This window comes from Palaemon carinicauda, chromosome 26, assembly GCF_036898095.1.
Source record: "Palaemon carinicauda isolate YSFRI2023 chromosome 26, ASM3689809v2, whole genome shotgun sequence".
Taxonomy (NCBI): Eukaryota; Metazoa; Arthropoda; class Malacostraca; order Decapoda; family Palaemonidae; genus Palaemon; species Palaemon carinicauda.
In genome coordinates this window covers 96,051,879-96,071,878 of record NC_090750.1, presented here as the reverse complement: position 1 = coordinate 96,071,878, position 20,000 = coordinate 96,051,879, and the positions used below count along the sequence as shown (strand labels likewise).

General features: G+C 34.4%; 2 protein-coding genes across 3 annotated transcripts in view; one reads left to right on the top strand and one right to left on the bottom strand.

Annotated features, from left to right (window-relative positions):
* Window positions 1–13,467, top strand: part of LOC137620333 (cuticle protein AMP1A-like) — a 257,324-nt gene extending 243,857 nt beyond the window's left edge. Inside the window, exons 2-3 of the mRNA XM_068350568.1 lie at window positions 12,529–12,803; window positions 13,018–13,467. Coding sequence (XP_068206669.1) covers window positions 12,529–12,803; window positions 13,018–13,267 — 525 coding nt within the window. The 3' untranslated portion in view covers window positions 13,268–13,467. The remainder of the gene's footprint in view (window positions 1–12,528; window positions 12,804–13,017) is intronic.
* On the bottom strand, window positions 1,617–3,014 carry LOC137620325 (cuticle protein AMP1A-like). 2 transcript variants are annotated; one of them, XM_068350557.1, is made up of 3 exons: window positions 2,943–3,014; window positions 2,310–2,593; window positions 1,617–2,020 (listed from the first exon to the last, which is right to left on the bottom strand). In XM_068350557.1, exons 1-3 carry the CDS (start codon window positions 2,949–2,951, stop codon window positions 1,771–1,773), a joined length of 543 nt encoding a protein of 180 aa, XP_068206658.1. In that variant the 5' UTR covers window positions 2,952–3,014; the 3' UTR covers window positions 1,617–1,770. The 2 variants fall into 2 exon arrangements, with proteins under 2 accessions (XP_068206658.1, XP_068206659.1); XM_068350558.1 differs by lacking the exon at window positions 2,943–3,014 and adding an exon at window positions 2,864–2,872.
* Window positions 13,468–20,000: the final 6,533 nt, after the last annotated feature.

Below are 20,000 nucleotides of genomic sequence, written 5' to 3'. Positions count from 1 at the left end.
TCATGATGCAACTAAAACACTGTAAATTACACTAAATAGTTAATGAAACTCTTTTCATTAACGATTCATCAAAAGTGGCTTGTTTCAGTGACCATTGTGCTATTTTCTTTCCTTTTTGAGGAGCCAATTATAAATTGAATTTGACGGTGTTGCTATTAACGAAGTGTAAACATAATTTCGCAAAAGATTTTTGTTTAGTTGTCTTCAATGCAATATGGTTTCCCCTTTTTAGGCCCACTTCACACGAGTGAATTGGTTGGTTAGTTAGTTTTAAATTGTACCCCTTACAGCGAAGGGGATCATGGGCTCTTGCATGAAGGCAGCCCGTAAGAAAGATATCAAAACACGAAGGACGTTCAGGATAATGATGGGATAACAGCAGAATGCCGACCGAGGCAGGAGTCAGAAGTTCAGTCGAAGGCACCGCAAAGCAGACAAGGCTTCCCAAAACCCGGTTCCTCTTTGGTTCTAGAATAATAAATCTTTTCTTACTGAAGGTAAAAAAAAAAAAAAAAACGAGGGAATTGAAACCGTGCAGTTCCGACCGTACGTTTTAGAAATCAAAGTGGACCAATGAGGCGGGAGAATATCCAGACGGTAAGGATTTGCGAACCGCACGCACTGCTGATCCTTGAAGAGCTACACGGCTTTGAATACATAAGAAGTTTATGGCGGCCTTCAGAGGTGTTTTTTCCAGTGTGGTATTATTATTATTATTATTATTATTATTATTATTATTATTATTATTATTATTATTATTATTATTATCATTATTATTATTATACACTGTAATGGCAGAGGTACACTAAACGAAATAAGATCCTGATTATGCAAGTAACTGTTTTCTTCTTATATGTTACGGAAGAAGATTCTACTCAATCTTTAGTAGCGATCGATCGATCGATCGATCGATCGATCGAGAGAGAGAGAGAGAGAGAGAGAGAGAGAGAGAGAGAGAGAGAGAGAGAGAGAGAGAGAGAGAGAGAGAGAGTGAGTGTGTGTGTGTAAGTGAAATAATCGATCAGTGTTAAGTGATGATCACGTCATGTTAAAAAAAAATAGGGATACTTATGATGAAGAGAAAGTACAAGCGGGAAGTGTAATGAGAGAGTGGAGAGAAAAACATAGAAAGAACTGAATGAAAAGATGATCTATAGTAGAATAGGCACTAGAAACGAGATACACCCAACAGGAGTCTTTGCAATATTGAAATACTATTATAACAATATTGATTTATTATAATAATGATAATAATAATAATAATAATAATAATAATATTATTATTATTAGTATTATTATTATTATCATTATTATCATTATTATCATTATTATTATTTTAAGGCCCTCTTTCACACGAGCGTATTGAATCCGTGCTGAAGATTATCGAATGCCAAAAAGCATGTCTTCACACAAGTGGTTGTTATCTGTGCAGTTCGTCTACACCAGTGAACAGAATACTTAGCCCGTCAGCGTTTGTTTAAGATGCAGGACGTAAAGAAGAAAGTGATATAAGTGTATATAATGAGCAGGCTGCTTCAAAGAAGTAACTACGTAAATGGTGGGCCCGCCAAATAAGCATAATATTAAGGCAAGCAGTAGAGGTCAATTCAAACACATTTTAATGCAAAATATAGATATTCATGTTATATAGTACAACTATAAATATATCGGAAATACATAATCACGAAGAAGCACATCGATAATGATATTCACAAGCAAATGAAAGACTGATGAGTGACAAAGTCGGTTTGAGCTAAGGTAATCTGCCATTTAAGATGGCTGGCCATAAGTATTTGAAGGAGCTGGAGGAGGAGGAGCATAAGAGTTGCTTCGGGATGATGCAGCCTCACGGGCAGCAGCAGCGTCTTCTGCAGCAGCGAAGGCGATCTGGTCAAGGACGAACTGGGGAATTGGGTGGGGGAATTCGGGAGCCACGGGCAGGAGGTCGGACTGGGGCTGGAAGCCGTTCTCGTCAGCAACGTATTTGACTTCTACAAGAGTACCGTCAGGAGCGGTGTATCTAAAAGGTCGTTAAATATTGTCAGATGGAAGATGTTGAAAGGGCGCATTCAAAGAACACTCCAAAACAACTGGATTAAACGGAAGAAGCAAGCCTTGGAAAAAAGTAACATTTAATCAAATATCTATTATACTATATTGTCTAGTTATATTATACGGGTATCTCTCAAAATGATAATTAAGAAAAAAAAAACTATGCAAGGTAATTTAAGTTACATAAACAGGAAAATGCTCGCTCATGTTAAAAAGTTGCAAAGAAAATCAGACCACAAAAACGAAACTGGACTTACGAATATTGGCCGGCCTTGACGACGGCGCCTTCTGGGCCATCAGGAGATCCTGACTGAGAGAAGACGATGCCGTTCTCGGCCTCGAAGTCCACGGAGAATCTTCCGAATTCATCGTGGGTTCGGTCATCCCTCAAAATGGCGACTGGAGGTGCTACTTCGAATGTAGACACTCTAGTGGAGGGGGCTCCGTAGGCAGGGGCAGGGGCAGGCGGTGGAGGAGGAGGGGCATTGTAGTCATATTGTGGGGCGGCAGCAGCCAGGGCAATGATGGTAACGATGATGGTCTGAGAGTGTTAGAACTAAATGAATAATAATTGCTCGAGAAGGCGGTTAAATATCTCTAAATAAACTTATACTCCTTTTTTTATTACTGGAATCTGATTTTGGGTGTTTAAAAACTTGAGATTCTGACCAGAAATGATACGATTTTATTTCCTTTTGCAAATAATGTAAAAGAATCAAAGTTGAGAGAGCACCAAAAGAGGACTTTTTCTACTGTTCCTTTAAAAAAAAAAAAAAAATCCGTAACAAATAGTACTTCCTTGAAGACTTACGATCTTCATGGTGTCTCTAAAAAAAAAAAAAAAAAAAAAAAAAGAATCCGTAACAAATATTACTTCCTTGAAGACTTACGATCTTCATGGCGTCGCTGCTCGGAAGGAACTAGTGCTACGGTGTTATGGGGAAAGGTATTTATATAAGGCATCCCACAGATCCGTCGTTAACTGACACTCCCCCTCCTTCATTTCATCCTCTTGGGGTACTAGGGGAGGAGGTGCAGGATGCCCTTGATGCTGGACAGCATCCTTTACCTTCCCTTCACATTCATTGCTTTCCCGCTACTCTGACACTGGATGGTTTATTTTTTGCAACATTTCTTCGCTCTTACAACTTCTTCCTCTGGGTCACTCATTAATGATGTGACTCGCTACGAAGACGTTTATTGGTTAACTTTTTTTTTTTTTTTTTTTTTTTTTGCATGAGGAGCTGGTAGGGGTGTTTGTGACTTCTCTTGATTTCTTGATTGAAAGAAAATCCATGTGGCGCTCAATGGAAATACTATTTAAGTAGACTTTTATATTCAAAGGGAAATAAGTTCACTCTCCTTTTTAATACTTAATATTCAAATTTTATTAACCTATTATGAACGGCTGTCTTATTATTATATCTATTGTTGTTGTTGTTGTTGTTGTTGTTGTTGTTGTTGTTGTTGTTAGTAGTAGTAGTAGTAGCTGAGCTACTTCCCTAGTTGGAAAAGCAGGATGCACTAAGCCCAAGGGCTCCAACAAGGAAACATAGCCCAGTGTGAAAAGGAAATAAGGACACAAATAAACTACAAATGTAATATCAAATCTTCTATGGACAATCCTTGCATACAGAAACAAAAACAATAAAAAATCCAAATAATTTAGAGAACTGACTAAAGGAAAAACATCGTTACAGTGATGAGTCATCAGACTTCTGGACATCGTAATAATCAATAGCAAAAAAAAAAAGAAAAAAAAAGGAATCCATACATGTATGAGACAACCTGGAAAAGGTCGTTTCATATCATATAAAAACTTGACAACGAAGAACTTCAGATAAATAAAATTATATGATGTCGGTCAAATGTAGTTTTTAGGCTCAGTGTTTTAGAAGAATATTCGGATTTTGGGTAGTGCCATAACCTCTGTACCATGGTCTTCCACTGTCTTGGGTGAGAGTTCTCTTGCTTGAGGGTACACGCCAGCACACTATTCTATCTTATTTCTCTTCCTCTTGTTTTGTTCAAATTTTTATAGTTTATATCGGAGATATTTATTTAATATTGTTACTCTTCTTAGAATATTCTATTTTCCCTTTTTCCTTTCCTCACTGGGCTATTTTCCCTGTTGGAGCCTCCGGGCTTATAGCATCCTGCTTTTCCAACTAGGGTTGTAGCTTAGCTAGTAGTAATAATAATAATAATAATAATAATAATAATAATAATAATAATACTATAGATAGAGCATTGAAGGATACGTTTATTCTTCTATGAAAAGCAGCCCATATATAAAGTTTAAGTCAGTGATCATGGCTGCCGAAGAAAGAAAAAAGCTCATCTATAAGTGGAGGTACTTTACTAACGTCATACTTAATGAACTGTTTGAATAAATATGAGCTCAGAGAAACATTTCTATTTCAAAGGAAATAATAACTCCTCAATCCATGAACAGGAATAAAGACAGAGGTTTGTCAATATACCAAACTGGAAAACATGAGTTGTGAAAGCCTTTTTAGAAAGTACTACTTCGTGGATTAACAGAACAGCTCTCTAAAATTAGAAACATATAAACGGGTGAACCATGAATGTACAAATTGCACTAAAGCATTTCAACACAGCCGCTTCATATATATATATATATATATATATATATATATATATATATATATATATATATATATATATATATATATATATATATATATATATATATACATATACATATACATATATATATATATATACATATATATATATATATATATATATATATATATATATATATATATATATACATATATATATGTATATATATATATATATATATATATACATATCTATATGTATATATATATATATATATATGTATATATATATATATTTATATATATATAAGTTATCAGTAACATGTTGAAATTTTTTACATACAAAACGCCATTCTTTTTTCACTTGCATGAATTCTCGAGCTTGAACTTTGTTACGCTTTATTTTGCAGCTCTGACAATTCTTCATATATCCTTCACAGTTGGAGAGTTATTCTCTTACTTCCTGACGCTCTTGAGAAATTCACTCCTCACACTGACATATCGACCGCTGACATCTGACAATACCAAACCAATTCAGAGTACTGGACCATCCTTTGAACCAACGGTAACTATTGTCTAATATTTACTCATCTCCATAACTCTCAACGGATCAGTTCATCTTGGGTAACAATACACTATGCAAACACTCTCGAAACAGATTCGTCGTTTTTCTTTTATTTATATTTACCTTTCATATTTCATAAAGTTGACTTAACGATTCTGGTGGTTATTACAGGATCTACAAGTTCATTTTATTTTCAAATCAGTAACCTATGTTCGTCATAACTCACAAACAGATTTTTTTTTCTTTTTTGCAGCGTGTCCTGATACAATGTATTTTCCACTTCGATCTACCAAAACAGTTTTTACACACATACACAAATAAACACACCCCTACAAACAGAGACACGTATATACAGCATATATTTTTAATTACTATTAAAATAATATTGAATTTAAGCCTCAGAGTTTGTGGGAGAGGGTAGAAATAGTAGGGTACATTTTTCTAGTGTCTTGACAAGTACTGAGGGGTCTGGTTGCTGGTCCCAAGTCTTTTTTTTATGATTCAGCAACATACATTAGCTCCCATTTACATCAGAGCAGATTGATGTGCAGTGTAATATCAGTTATCAACAGGCCTTCCGAACGTAAACGAAGGGGTGTACCACACTGTTAAGTAGTATATATATATATATATATATATATATATATATATATATATATAAATTATATATATGAGTGTGTGCGTGTGTGAATGTGTGCGTGTCTACATACTGAATATGCATAAGAAGCTCTGTCAATATAATAATAAGATAAATCCTATTAAGACACCATATATAAAAAATTCTCTAACAACATACTAATGTATTCTATCACAATTTATAATAAAAATGTAAATTTCAATTAAGTGGTAGAAATTACTCTCAAAATTCTTGTACAGCTAGTATAGCCATGAAAAATGGTTTGTCTCCTATTTTTATCATTCAGTGGACAGTTTTTTTTTTCTTTTAAAACCGAATACTTTAAAACATTTATATACATTGGGATTTGATTTAAATATATGGATTATATAATCTGCAGTTTTGTCATCGGTGAAATGAATTATCTGGTGAAATGATATATCTATCTTAACAACCGATGTTTGCCAACGGTTATATAAGTGGATGAACAACCTAAAGGAGTAACGAGAACTTTGGGTGAGGAGGAAATGTCTCCCTAAATCTCGATGAAGTCACTGGTAGCAGGGTGACGGATTGGGTTTAAGGCAAGAGACAAGCTGACTAGCTGGTTTCTACTCCTGATGCCTGGCGTGTGATCTTCATAGAATTAGTATGGACTGGTGGGGATCACTTGCCTTAGTTAGACAACCATTGCGCATCACAAGGAACTGGTTGTCCTTTGATGAATCTAGGCAATGAATTCACTATAGATTTAGTCAGTCAATGGAAAGTGAAGATGGAAGAACGGCCCCGAATCTCTGGCGTAGCGGGGTGCTAGGAATCTCCGCGTATATGAATACTGATGAAAAATTTAACAACATTAATTGGAATGCTAGAACCATGAATCACACTGAGAATTTATTAGATATAGTTTGGATATCTAGGCCCTAAGTTAAACATGGGTTAAGGGGATTGGTCAGGAAAAACTAAGACCAAAGCAATATATATATATATATATATATATATATATGCATATATATATATATATACATATATAAACACACATATATATTTACATATATATATATATATATATATATATATATATATTCAGGAAGAACAGATTTAGTTTGAAGAGAAGGGGTAGGGATAATGATGACACCAAGAGTAGGAAAGGCTTTAACTGAGTGAAGACCTGTAAATAGTAGATTGTTACTTGCAAATTTTAAATCAAGAAATTGCAATATAAGTATTACAGTTTTCTATGTACCCACAAATGATTCCCCTGAAGAACGGGAAGACGAATACTATAAAGAACTGTAGAGTGTAATAGATGAAATCCCAGAGAGAGATATGGAAATTGTGATTGGTGACCTCAATGCTTAAGCTGAAAGGAATAATCAAGGTATAACAAATTTGATGGGTGTTGAGGGTCTTAGCGAAGTTGCAAATGAAAATGGAGTACATTTCATAAGTTTCTGTTGAACAAACAATCTTGTTATTAGAGGTACTCTTTTCCAGATCATGGACATCCACAAATATACATGGACTTCACTTTGTGGCCATTAAAAATGTCATATAGATCACATAGCCATTAATAAAAGGAGATGGAGGACTCTGAGAAATGTCAGAAGCTATAGAGGTGCCGATATTGGCATTGATCATCGACTCCTCATTGCCACACTGAAATTAAAACTGAAATCACCGAACCGAAATATAAATAGAATACCAAGGTTTGATACAACTAAGCTTCTAGAAGATGAACACATTGAAACATTTGCAATTGAATGAACGCATCGATTTGCAATCTTAGAGACTTTGAGAGACTTTGAAGAGCAGACAATTAATGAAAAAGGGTGTGATATTAAGAATATATATCAGTCAGTTGGTAGTAAAGTTTTGAGACATGTAGTTACAAGAAGAAAGCCATGAATAGAAAATTATACTTGGGATACTATGAAAAAGGAGTCAGAGCCAGAAATTGATTGTTGATAGTTTTCGAGGAAGAAATATAAATTACAATGTAGAGCATGCTAAGTTTTCCAATATTGATAGTGAAGTCAAAAGAATAGCCATGAATGACTGGAGAGAGTATTTAGACAGGAAACCAGATGAAGCTGACAAAGCTATGAATTCAGGGAGTTTCTATGGCGTAAGAATGGCTTATAGAATTATCAATGCAATCTCTGTGTTGGAAAAGGAGAAACATATACCCATCAAAAAGAGAGATGGATCTGTTATTACAACAGAATATGGAGAAATGCAACGTAGGATGGCACAATTTAGTGAGGTCGTGAATGGGAGATATGAAGGGAGTAATTTGTTGATATAACTGAAGCTGAGGAAGTACTTGATGTGGCCATGAATGAATTGTGTGTGTTTGAAGTCAAAGTGATCATTTAAAAAAAAAAAAGAAGAAAAAAAAAAAAAAAACTCAGGAGATGAAAAGCCTCTAGTTACGATGAAATAACTGCTGAGATTATCCTAGCTGAAAATGAAGAGTCCCCCAGAATAATTACTTGATTATTTTGTAGAATGTGGCAGGAAGAAGCAACGCCTTATGAATGGGAGTTAGGAGTGTTGTTGAAAATGGGTAAAAAAGGAAACCTGACTAATTGCAATAATTACAGAGGAATCACCCTTACATTAGTTGTCATAATATATCGTTTGCCCATTCTAAAGAGACTAAAGAGAAAGGTTGATGAAAAGATGAGATGAACAAGCAGGATTTAGAAAAGGTAAAAGTTGTACTAACCAAATTTTCATTTTGACATATGTTGGACAGCAATGTATAGAATATAGAAATCCACTTTTGATGTCATTTGTGGACTAGGAAAAAGCTTTTGATAATGTGCGCTAGCTAATTTTGTTGAGAGTCCTGTGTTATTATTGAATTCCTATTAAAAATGTAAATCTTATTAAGTCTGTTCATGAACATAGCAAATGCAAAGGTAGTGTAATTGGAGTCCTATCGAATGAATTTCCAGTGAGCAGCAGAGTACTTCAGGGGAATGTGTTGTTACCTATGTTGTTTATCTTCCTCATGAATTTTGTAATGCATAGAACAGTTTGAGATGGTGGAGAAGAATTGGACTGGATTGGTAATAGGAAATTATCTGACCTAGAGTAGGCTGATGACACTGTCCTTATTAGCAGAACACCACAGGATGAATGAAATATCAAAGGAGGTTAAGCTCAAGATAAATAGAAGAAAGATATAAAGATAATGAGAACGGAATATGCTATGGAAAAAGAAATATTATTGGAAAGAGAAAGGATAAATGATGTAGAATCCTATAATTATTTAGGAACATTGATCTCTAATACAGGGTCTTTAGAGTTGGAGTTTAATGGAAAATTTAAAAAGCAAATCAGACAATGGCTAGGTTAAGTAAAATTTTGAAATCAAAGTACCTTGAATTACATATAAAAATCAAACTTTATATCAGTTTAGTGAGATCTGTGTTACAGTAAGGCAATGAAACAATCTCCAATAGATTTAGTAGATTTGAGAACAAGGCCCTCGGAGGAATATTGGGAGTTAAATGGCAGGAGAGGATTAGAAATGAAACCATAAGAGAGACTACTCGAGTGCCATTTGTGGATGAGATCAGGGTGACAGGTAGATGGAGATGGCTTGAGCATGCTATTCGCACTCCCCCAAGACGGATTAGTTCACCAAACGTTTAACTCGGCTCCAAAAGGCACTAGAAGAGTTAGAAGACCCAGCCCTACATGGCTGAGGACTATTAAGCATGAACTCGGAGAGAATGAATGGAGAAGTAATGAATTAAAGACTCAAGATAGAGACTACTGGTGAAATTTTATCAAGGCCTTTTGCGTCAATAGGCGTGGGAAGAGATGATGATGATGATGATAAAATTCAGTCAGAAAATGGGAAATTTTTTGTAGCCTTGCTATTTTCGATTATATTCATATACGGTAGGCAATAATGGGTTTAATTGAGTGTATATGGAAACATGATATTTCTATCTACTTGATTTCACTGTCAAAATAGAAACCTACTTTTATTAATATAGAAGCATGGTGTTTTTATTTTTTTTTTATTCTGTACATACAGATTCTTTTTAATCTATATAAAAATCTACTAATATTTCTGTGTAAGTACAGTTTAGAAACCTAATATATCCATCTTGATAAAGGTCGTTTTGATCACAGCAATAGAGTAAAAATAAAATTGGTTTTCATATCTGTGATTTGATGACCCATCAAAGTCTTGTTAACACTTATTACACTGGAAAAGAAAAAAAAACTGAAAAGTCATTGGAATAGATAATAGCTAAGCATATATATGCTGAAAACGTACATAGGCTAACTAGCTAGTTCTTCTTTATGTTAGTATGTACAATCAATGTTATGACTTTGGCAGATTTGTTTAAATGCTAGAAGTAAATATAATTGAATCGAGTTATATGGAACAAATTTTTTCGCGTAAATATAAATATCATCGTAGAGGTGTATGAATTGGATCTAGCTATTCAGAGCTAAGTACGAAAGGTGTATAGCTTTCAAGGAGCATAGTTTGTCTGGTGCAACAGCAAAGTTTCGTGCCCAGCTGTTGGCGGAAAACAAGAATTGTGAATGAGTGGTTGTAGCTTAGCAAGTGATAATAATAATAATGAACTTTGTGCTTTTCTCACTTAAAGGAGCTGTTGATTTTTCGACGTCTGTGTGTTTGTTCCTTTTAATACCTTTTGCTTTCAAACTATCACCGAGGAATTCGCTATTTTTTTTCTTTTTTTTTTTCCTGGTATATAAGAGTGGATGAAATGAGCCTCACAATGACTATTTTTTTCTGGTCAGGAGGGAAGAAAAGAAAATTATAATGGATTGTAAGGTTATTCCAAATAATTTTTTTTTTTTTTTGTCATCATTATCATCATCTCCAACGCCTATTGACGCAAACAACTATTATTCGAATCTATATTGCGTGGATGCTCTGATAACTGAACATTCCCTTAAAGATAGTCTAAAATTTCCTTAGCTTTAGTCATCCCTAAACACACACACACTAACATTCTCTCATTTAGAATCCCAAATGATAAGGTTGAATTCTAAAATCTCTGTAGCTACCATGGCTAATCGAATCATGCTGTCGGAGAAAAAAAAAAAACATGAAAATTTGTGAAATGAATCCTTTACCCTTCACGTAGTTAAAGGTAATTGTTTATAGAACATTTACAAAGATATCTATGACTCGCTCTAGCCTTTGTTTTGCCTTAACGATTGATCCCAAATCTTTCCTCATGTCTTTTCTATATTTTGTTTATCATTGGAAGTATAAGGCGAATTATCCAACTATTTGAGTAATTGGAAGGGTTGAAGCTGATTATTATAGAACATGTAATCAATGGCAGTTTATTACAGATTTACATCTTTGTAATATATCTATATATATATATATATTTTTTTTTATTTTAACTCGTAGAATAAATGTACAAAAACCTGACAAACTATCCTAGAAGTTTCAGTACGAATTCCTATATGTCCCGTGCATGTGGTTGTGGTATAAGGCATTTCTGTTTGATAGTGGATATAGACAGAACGACAGACAGAAGTAAGTAGGATAATAAAAAAAGACAAATATACCTGTAAACATTGACAATGATCGGCAAATACCATTTAATCCGCATTTGCCTAGCATGAAAATAATCTTTTTTTTCTAGTTTGAATAACTTTTGATAAATAAAAAAAACATAATAAGCTCTCCATATGAATAAGAATATGAATTATCAGTGTTCTAACCAAAAAATTATTGTACTACCTCTGGAATGATGTGAAATCTATAACAAATGGGGAATGTGGACTTTGCCAGTGCTTCTCCCAATCGCAAAACTATATATTCTGCAAATTTAAATGACTACGTCACTCTAACTATACCTTGTTTAAGTCAAGAGTAAGATATGAAAGATGGAAGCTGTTTAAGAAGAGTCAAGGGCACACCCCTTCTCCCAGTCCGTCCAGCCTCCCAAATAGATCCTCGATACACTAAGTCCTTTGGGCGTCTTTCCTGTTCCGCTATATAAAGTGCTCACCTGAGAGACTTTCTATCATTCTCTCACCGACACCTCCAAGATGAAGTTTGTGAGTAGGATACATCCTCACCCGTAAACTCTTCTTCAGGGTATATATATATATATATATATATATATATATATATATATATATATATATATATATATATATAAATATATATATACATATGTATATATATATACACTCTCTCTCTCTCTATCTGTGTCCTGGCATCGAATAGATTTGTTTGGGTCTCTCTCTCTCTCTCTCTCTCTCTCTCTCTCTCTCTCTCTCTCTCTCTCTCTCTCTCTCTCTCTCTCTCTCTATTTCTCGTATTCTATCACCGACACTTCCAACATGAAACTGTGAGTAGAATATATTCACACACTTAAACTCTTCTTCAGGGTATATATATATATATATATATATATATATATATATATATATATATACATGTATATATACATATACATATATATATATGTATATATATATATATATATATATATATATATATATATATATATATATATATATATATATATATATATACAAATATATATATATATATATATATATATATATATATATATATATATATGTATTTATGTATGTATATACTTTCTTTCTCAATTCAGCATTAACATAAATACCACAAAGATCTTTAAATAAAAACTCAAAATTTTCTGCAGGTAATCCTCATTGCTTTAGCAACCGTTGCTGTTGCAGACAAGCTACCATCCTATGACCCTCCTACGCCTGCTCCTACTTACGGAGCCCCTGCTGCCTCCAACAGAGCTGCCATTGAAGTCGTTCTGCCACCAGTAGCTATCTTGAGGGACGACCGAACCCAGGATGAGTTTGGAAGCTTCAGTGTCGATTTTGAGGCTGACAATGGAATCGTCTTCTCCCAGTCTGGGTCTCCAAATGGGCCAGAAGACTCAGTCGTCAAGTCTGGAGTTTACGCGTAAGTTTTCTTAGAGATCCATCTTATCTTATATTTTTTCTTTTAAGAAATATACTGATATATTTTGCTTGATTCACCAGAGGACAATCTCTCTCTCTCTCTCTCTCTCTCTCTCTCTCTCTCTCTCTCTCTCTCTCTCTCTCTCTCTCTCTCTCTCTCTCTCTCGTATTGAATAACTTACTCTGGTTTTAATGCTGCACTTATTTTCCATCAGATACACTGCTCCTGACGGCACTTTCGTCGAAGTAAAATATGTCGCCGACGAGAACGGTTATCAGCCCCAGTCCGACCTGCTGCCAGTGGCTCCCGAATTCCCCCACCCAATTCCCCAGTTCGTCCTCGACCAGATCGCTAAGGCTGCTGAAGAAGACGCTGCCGCAGAACGTGAAGCGGCCTCTTCCCGAAGCAACTCTTATGCTCCTCCCCCTCCACCGCCATCAACTGGGTATGGAGCCCCGCAGTAGAGATTCAAATACATTCCTTGACCTTTTATTTCAAAACAATTCCAAACAGAGCGATCACCAATCTAGTTTCGTTAAGGTCATTAAGCGAAACATAATTATGGGAATGATCACATAAGGATGCGTTTTCGTTGTGATATTTCCATTATTTATTTTTTTCATCAACAATTAAGCAGCTCACTATGTACATAGTATATAATATCCATTATACGTATAAATTATGAAATAAATTTATGCATATACGTTTGTTTTAATTTCAATCAATTGAAAACTTTAATATAATCGTAATGTGATAATTTTATGTTAAGAACAAACAGTAACTGAATCCGACATTCAGTGTTTTAGGTTGGCTATATTGTTACATTTTTTCCTTGTTTCTCTTTCGTCCAATCTTCAGTGAAAATATACTGGAAAATATTACAAGACAAAAGAGGTTAGCGATTATTAAGGCACCCGTTGATATACTACCGCTATAGAGTTATAGGGTCCTTTGTCTGGCCACACAGTAGTTACCTTCCTTCTAGCAAGGGTAGAAGAGACTCTTTAGCTATGGCAAGCAGCTCTTCTAGGAGGACACTCCAAAATCAAACCATTGATCTCAAATCTTCGATAGTGACATAGCCTCTACACCATGGTCTTCCACTGTCTTGTGGTAGAGTTCTCTTGCTTGGGGGTATTTAAACCAAGGAGTTGTATTTCCAGGAAATTCATGGTGTGGTCTACGATGTTCCTTAATTATAAACGAGAGACAAACTACAATTTGTACTCTTCTTTTCCATTAAATATGTGTCCTTACTTATGCCTTTCCTTCAGTTACCTTACCTGTTTTCCATACCTAAGGTAAAATTCAGGAAATGTGTGAATCAGAGTTCTCAACAAATTTGAAATATCTACAATAAGATAAAAAATAGCAACGAAAGCTGTCTCCTTAGGGTAACAAAAAGAAAAATTTTACAAATTCCAGGTAAGAAATAGTGGAGGCCACTGGAACAATATATGGCTTACTTACAAAATGTTTTGCCACTAAAAAATATTTACACATTTCTTCAAAGCTGGCCCGGCTGATCGGTGTCAGTAAGTGGCTGAAGAGGTTGTTGGTTGGAACATGAGCGAGGGGCAGCTTATGTGGGTGGTGAGCGGCTTTGTCGCTGCTCTGGCACATCACGGGCCGGGCGTCAGTTCTGGTCACTGTTGAAAAATTGCTCTCTTCGTCAGGAGTGGAGGCATTGATGAAGGTCTTGAAGGTGTTGAAATGGCTCTCCATAATGGTGTCGATTTTGGTCATCAGGTTCTTCATAGGCAAAACATCGACATCGGGAATGGCGATGTATACATGGTCGGGTAGGTTTTATATCTACAGGGAATGATGTAAGTTCACGTCCCAAGGAGAGCCGTCTACGGCAGGGTGCAGGCGAGTGAAACTGGTTATTTCTCTGAGGGCGAGCGAAGCCTTGTAGTCTTCCAACAACTGTTGAAAAAGCTGAAAAAGGTTAGCGATACAGGCAATTGGCAATGGTTTATATTGCTCTAGGATGTATGTTTTGAGGGCGTCATATGCTATTGGGGTGTTCCCTTGGTCGCAAACCTAATCAAAGATTTCTGAGAATGCGGGGTTAGTTGTGACGACATAGTCTGCTTTGCTGCTTGGGCAACTCGCGCCCTTGATGCAAAACTGATCTTCGGCACGCTGGAACCAGGAAAGCGCTTCTCTGGTGGCAAAAGGCAACTTTTTCATTGTGATGGCGCTTCTCTGCTGGCAAAAGGCCACTTTTTCATTGTAATGGCATGTGTCAAAGAGTTAGCTTCGGTGGGTGTCATTGTAACAAGTAGGGCACAGCAGTGAGGGGGGGAGCCGATACTCCAGCGGTCACCAATTGTGCCAGTGTGTTGTTATGTTGTTACAGAGGCAAGAGGAATGCAACTAAACTTTATTAAACAGACATCGAGCTTATATACCAGCAATTGCAAGCAAAAACGTCACAAAAAAAAAAAAAAAAAATCGTGAGTTAACCAGCTTAAGCAGGTTAGGCTATCATCAGTGCAAGGAATAGCAAGTGATAAGACAAAAAAAGAAATACCATTACAGTGTACGAACGTCTATGAAACCCTTGCTGTACAACCTACTTTAGCATTGAAATCACCCATAACAAAATTAAGTCTTATGTTTTTTCATAGATATCTCCAGATCTTCATAAAAAAGTTTAAATGTCTTCTTCTGTATGGGATGTTGTTGGGGACATATGTTTGAAAGATCTTCAGTTTATAATTTTTATTTAGTTTGATGATTAATTCTAGAAATCAATCACTAGTAATACAAAATTCCTCTGTGATACCTGCAAGATTTTCATTAATAAGAGAATCCACTCCATTTTCTTTCCATGTCCTCTGAAGCAAAACCTATAGCCGTCTTTTAACTCTATATAAGATGCCAAAGTTTTTCTAATTTCAACAAAGCCTATTTCATCTCATTCTATTTCTTTCAGCTCTTCTGGTACCACAGCAAGATCTTCTCTAGAATCGTATATTGTATGGTTCAATTTCCAAAGATGTTTGCATTTGTATGTATATTTAATTGTATATGTGTCTACATATATATATATATATATATATATATATATATATATATATATATAGATATAGATATATATATATACATATACATATGTAAATATATACATATATATACATATGTATATATATACATATGTATATATATACATATGTATATATATGTATATATATATATGTATATGTATATCTATATCTATATCTATATAATATATATATATACATATATATATATATATATATATATATATATATATATATATATATATATATATGTGTGTGTGTGTGTGTGTGAATGTTTTAGAAAAATAATGAAGATAGATGTATATATATATATATATATATATATATATATATGTATGTATATATATATACATACTGTATATATATATATATATATATATATATATATATATATATATATAAAGTCAGTATAGAATAAAATGGAAGCTTGATTGGAGCTAATTGATATCGTCAGACTAAGTGAAATAAAATGCATGCTTATTTGATCATTACCCATCAACTCATAACTTGAAAAAATAAAAATGTTTATCTTTTCGGTGACTAATAAGTCATAGTCCTAATAATACAATGTCCTCTATTTTATGCCCATATTTGTACGTTATCCGGTCTCACATAACCTGATATAAATCACTGAAACCTTCATTCATCGAGGATGATAACTCCATGCATGTTGCAGGTGTGAAGTCCCTGCCACTAAGGAAGTTATTGAGGGATGGCAGCTTCAAGGGCAAATTCTTTCCCTTTTCCTCAGGTGTTCCACTTAAGAGACACAGCCTCACTTCTAATGGAATACATTATGGTTAACTGAATTCCTTTTGCCTTCTATATGATACTCTCTAATGTATTATGTGTAAGGCTAATCTGATTTAAACTTATAAACTATTCTAGAATGTTCAGATAATTGATGATGATGATGATGATGATAATGATGGTTATTATTATTATTATTATTATTATTATTATTATTATTATTAGCTAAGTTACGGTCCTAGTTCAAAAAGAGGGATGCTTTAAGCCTAAGGGCTCAAACAGAGAAAAAAATATCCCAGTAAGGAAAGGAAATAAGGAAAAAAACAATCAAGAAGGGAAGTAATGAACAATCAGAATAAGATATTTCAAGAAAAGTAACATTAAAATAGATTTTTTGTATGTTCAACATAAAAAAACATTCACTCTAACACTGAACTTTTAAAGTTAAACCGATTCAACTACCTGATTAAGAAGATCATTCCACTAACTGGTTACAGCTGGAATAATACTTCTTGAATAATGTGTAGTATTGAGCCTTATGGGGAGAAGGCATGACTATAAGAATCAACTGCATACCTAGTATTATGAACACGATGGTACTATCTGGGAATATGTGAATGCAAAGGATGGTCAGAATTAGGAAAAATCTTATGCAAAATGCATAGAAAAAACTAACCAAACGCCGGTGATAGATATTTATATCTAGATCAGGAATAAGAAATTCAATAGACCACAATATTCCTATCCAGAAAATTAAGAAGAGATTCCGTAGCTAACAGGAGAACAATACTTGAAACAAGGTAGAAGGATAGAATCTTTAAAACTTCTTCAGAGTAGATTGATCATCGACAATCTTAAAAGACTTTGTCAATTAGCCAATTTTTGTGCAATTGAAGAAGACACAGACCGAATATATTTATTAAAAGTAAATTTGTTATCAAGAATCACACATAATCAAAAGAGTCGAACAGATTTAAAGAATCATTATCAACGCTGTGATCCGGATGTTTGGGGGCCACTGTCCTCGACCTACTTACAATCATTTTGTTGGGGTTAAAATTCATTCACCATAATTTACACTGGATCTCAATGGTCGGAGAAACCATAAATAGAGTAAAACATGTGATATGAACGCTAAACTGTTGTACGATGTCCCTTTTAACTTGTTTCGGGAGTTTTAACGTCCAAATACGAATATATATCTACAACCAGCCTTTATCGACAAATACCCTTCAATCTACATCACAGGAGCTGTTGAAAAAGAAGGCTACCTTTCTTTACTAGTTTCATACAATACCTACCTTCCTTTATTATAAATATGGTAATATTACGGACAATTTTTAAAGTATGAACTAAAAGACCAATCTGAGGTTTAAGAAAAATCGGTTATATTTCACAGATATAAAAAGTCAACTTTACAGAAATATCAAAAACTATGGACAGAGTATTTCGAAGACGCATTCATTTCCATAAAACATTCTCCAAAGCTTTGAGCACTACTGAGGCAGAACGACTAGTAATTTGAACCCAACATCTTTCTCTTTGGCCTAAAATTTCGACATCCGATCCCTCAGATCGTCCTCAGCCTCATGCCAAAGTTGCGAAATGAAGACGCTGTGCGAGGAGCATACAAACTCTCATCTTTCGGAGTCATTTAGGGCTCTTCGTTATCGCCTCTGCCTCCCTCCTCCCCCTTCTATTTTATTGGAGATTTAAACATTGATAACTAAGAGGATTTGTATCAGGCATTGCTCAAGGAATTTTCATAGAGGTGCGTCTCCAACTACTTATGTCCTACCTATCAAACAGAATATCTAAATCTCAAAGCCAGCAGGTTTATTCTTTGAACTCTAACAGTTTCTGGTGATTACAAGATTCCCACTCTGCATTCTGAAATTTATTTTTATTGGTATGATATTTTTTATATAATTTTTAGAGCAATAATTGGAAATATATTTCTCTATACAATCATTTCTTTCCTTGGCTTTTAAAGAGATTTAGGAAACTTATATTAGTTTTAAATGGCTTTGGTCCTTTACCACGTTCTTTGATTTTTTGTTAACATTATGATTTATTAACATTTCGGTGCCACCAATTAAATCAATAGTTTTACTCAGCCATAAGGGTATATTTGAATCAATACATTATTATAACGTTGTATTTTAAAGAAAAATTTTTATTTGAGGTTTGAAATGAACGTGTATATATATATATATATATATATATATATATATATATATATATATACATATATATATATACATATATATATATATATATATATATATATATATATATATATATATATATATATATACAGTAGGCCCCCGCCATACGACATTGATCTGTTCCGGAGTCGGTATCGTATGGTGAAAATGTCGTCTGGCAGGCAATAGAATAGTTAATGCGTGAAAAACCCCTGGTAAAAACATTGAAAATTAGAATGTAACAAAATACAATACAGTAGTATAGTAAGCACTGTACTACAGTATACTTATATATAATATACATGTACAGTACTGTACAGTATATAATTAAATAACATTATAAATAAAAATTATATACTATACAGTACTGTAAAGGAAAAATTAAATCTTATTTACCTTTGGAGTGACGTGACTTGAGCTGGTAGTGGGTGGAGGCAGAGGGGGGAGTAGACGGTAGATATAAAAATGTATCAATGCTAATTATGTTATGTACACTTGATAATAAATTTATTTTTACTAATAAACACTTAAAATTAAAAATGCTTTTTTTATTATTTTTGTCTTTTGAAATTTTTTTTTATGATTTTTTTTTTAGAACTTGAAAAATTACTCTTATTTACCTTTTTTGATAGAATCACTATTATCGTCTTTGCTTTTTGAAATTTATCTTTTGGAGAAATATCTATCCAAAGAAGCCTGTTTCTGACGATTCCTCAACATATTCCTAAATTGACTCATACACTTATCATTAACACTGCATAAGACGACTAGTGTGAAGTTTTTCTGGGTGTTTTTTTCAATGAAACTTGTAAGGTTTTCATACCAACCGATAGCTTCCCTTATTTCTGACGATGTCGTTTCCAGTCTCCCCCCCTCCGTCCTCGCCTCCACTAGAGCTGTGCTCTTCTTGAATGATCGTCAACTGCATTGCCTCTAACTCCTTTAAGTCTTCAGTCGTAAGCTCCTCCCTGTGCTCCTCGATAAGGTTATGGACGTCAGCCTCATCGACAACAAGCCCCATGAACCTCCCGATTGAAATTATTTCCTCAACATCACCCTCGGGGGCAGGATCATCAACGGCCTCGTCTTCGGTTTAGGGATCGAAACCTTCAAAGTCTCGTTCTGCTACAACGGCTGGCCACAGTTTCTTCCATGAGGAGTTCAAGGTGCGCCGTGAAACCTCATTC

What these genes read in the sequence shown, in the direction of transcription:
- LOC137620325 (XM_068350557.1), bottom strand. An exon ending in GTCAAGGCCGGCCAATATTC is followed by an intron (nt 2,021 to 2,309) that starts GTAAGTCCAGTT and finishes ACGACCTTTTAG; the next exon opens with ATACACCGCTCCTGACGGTA.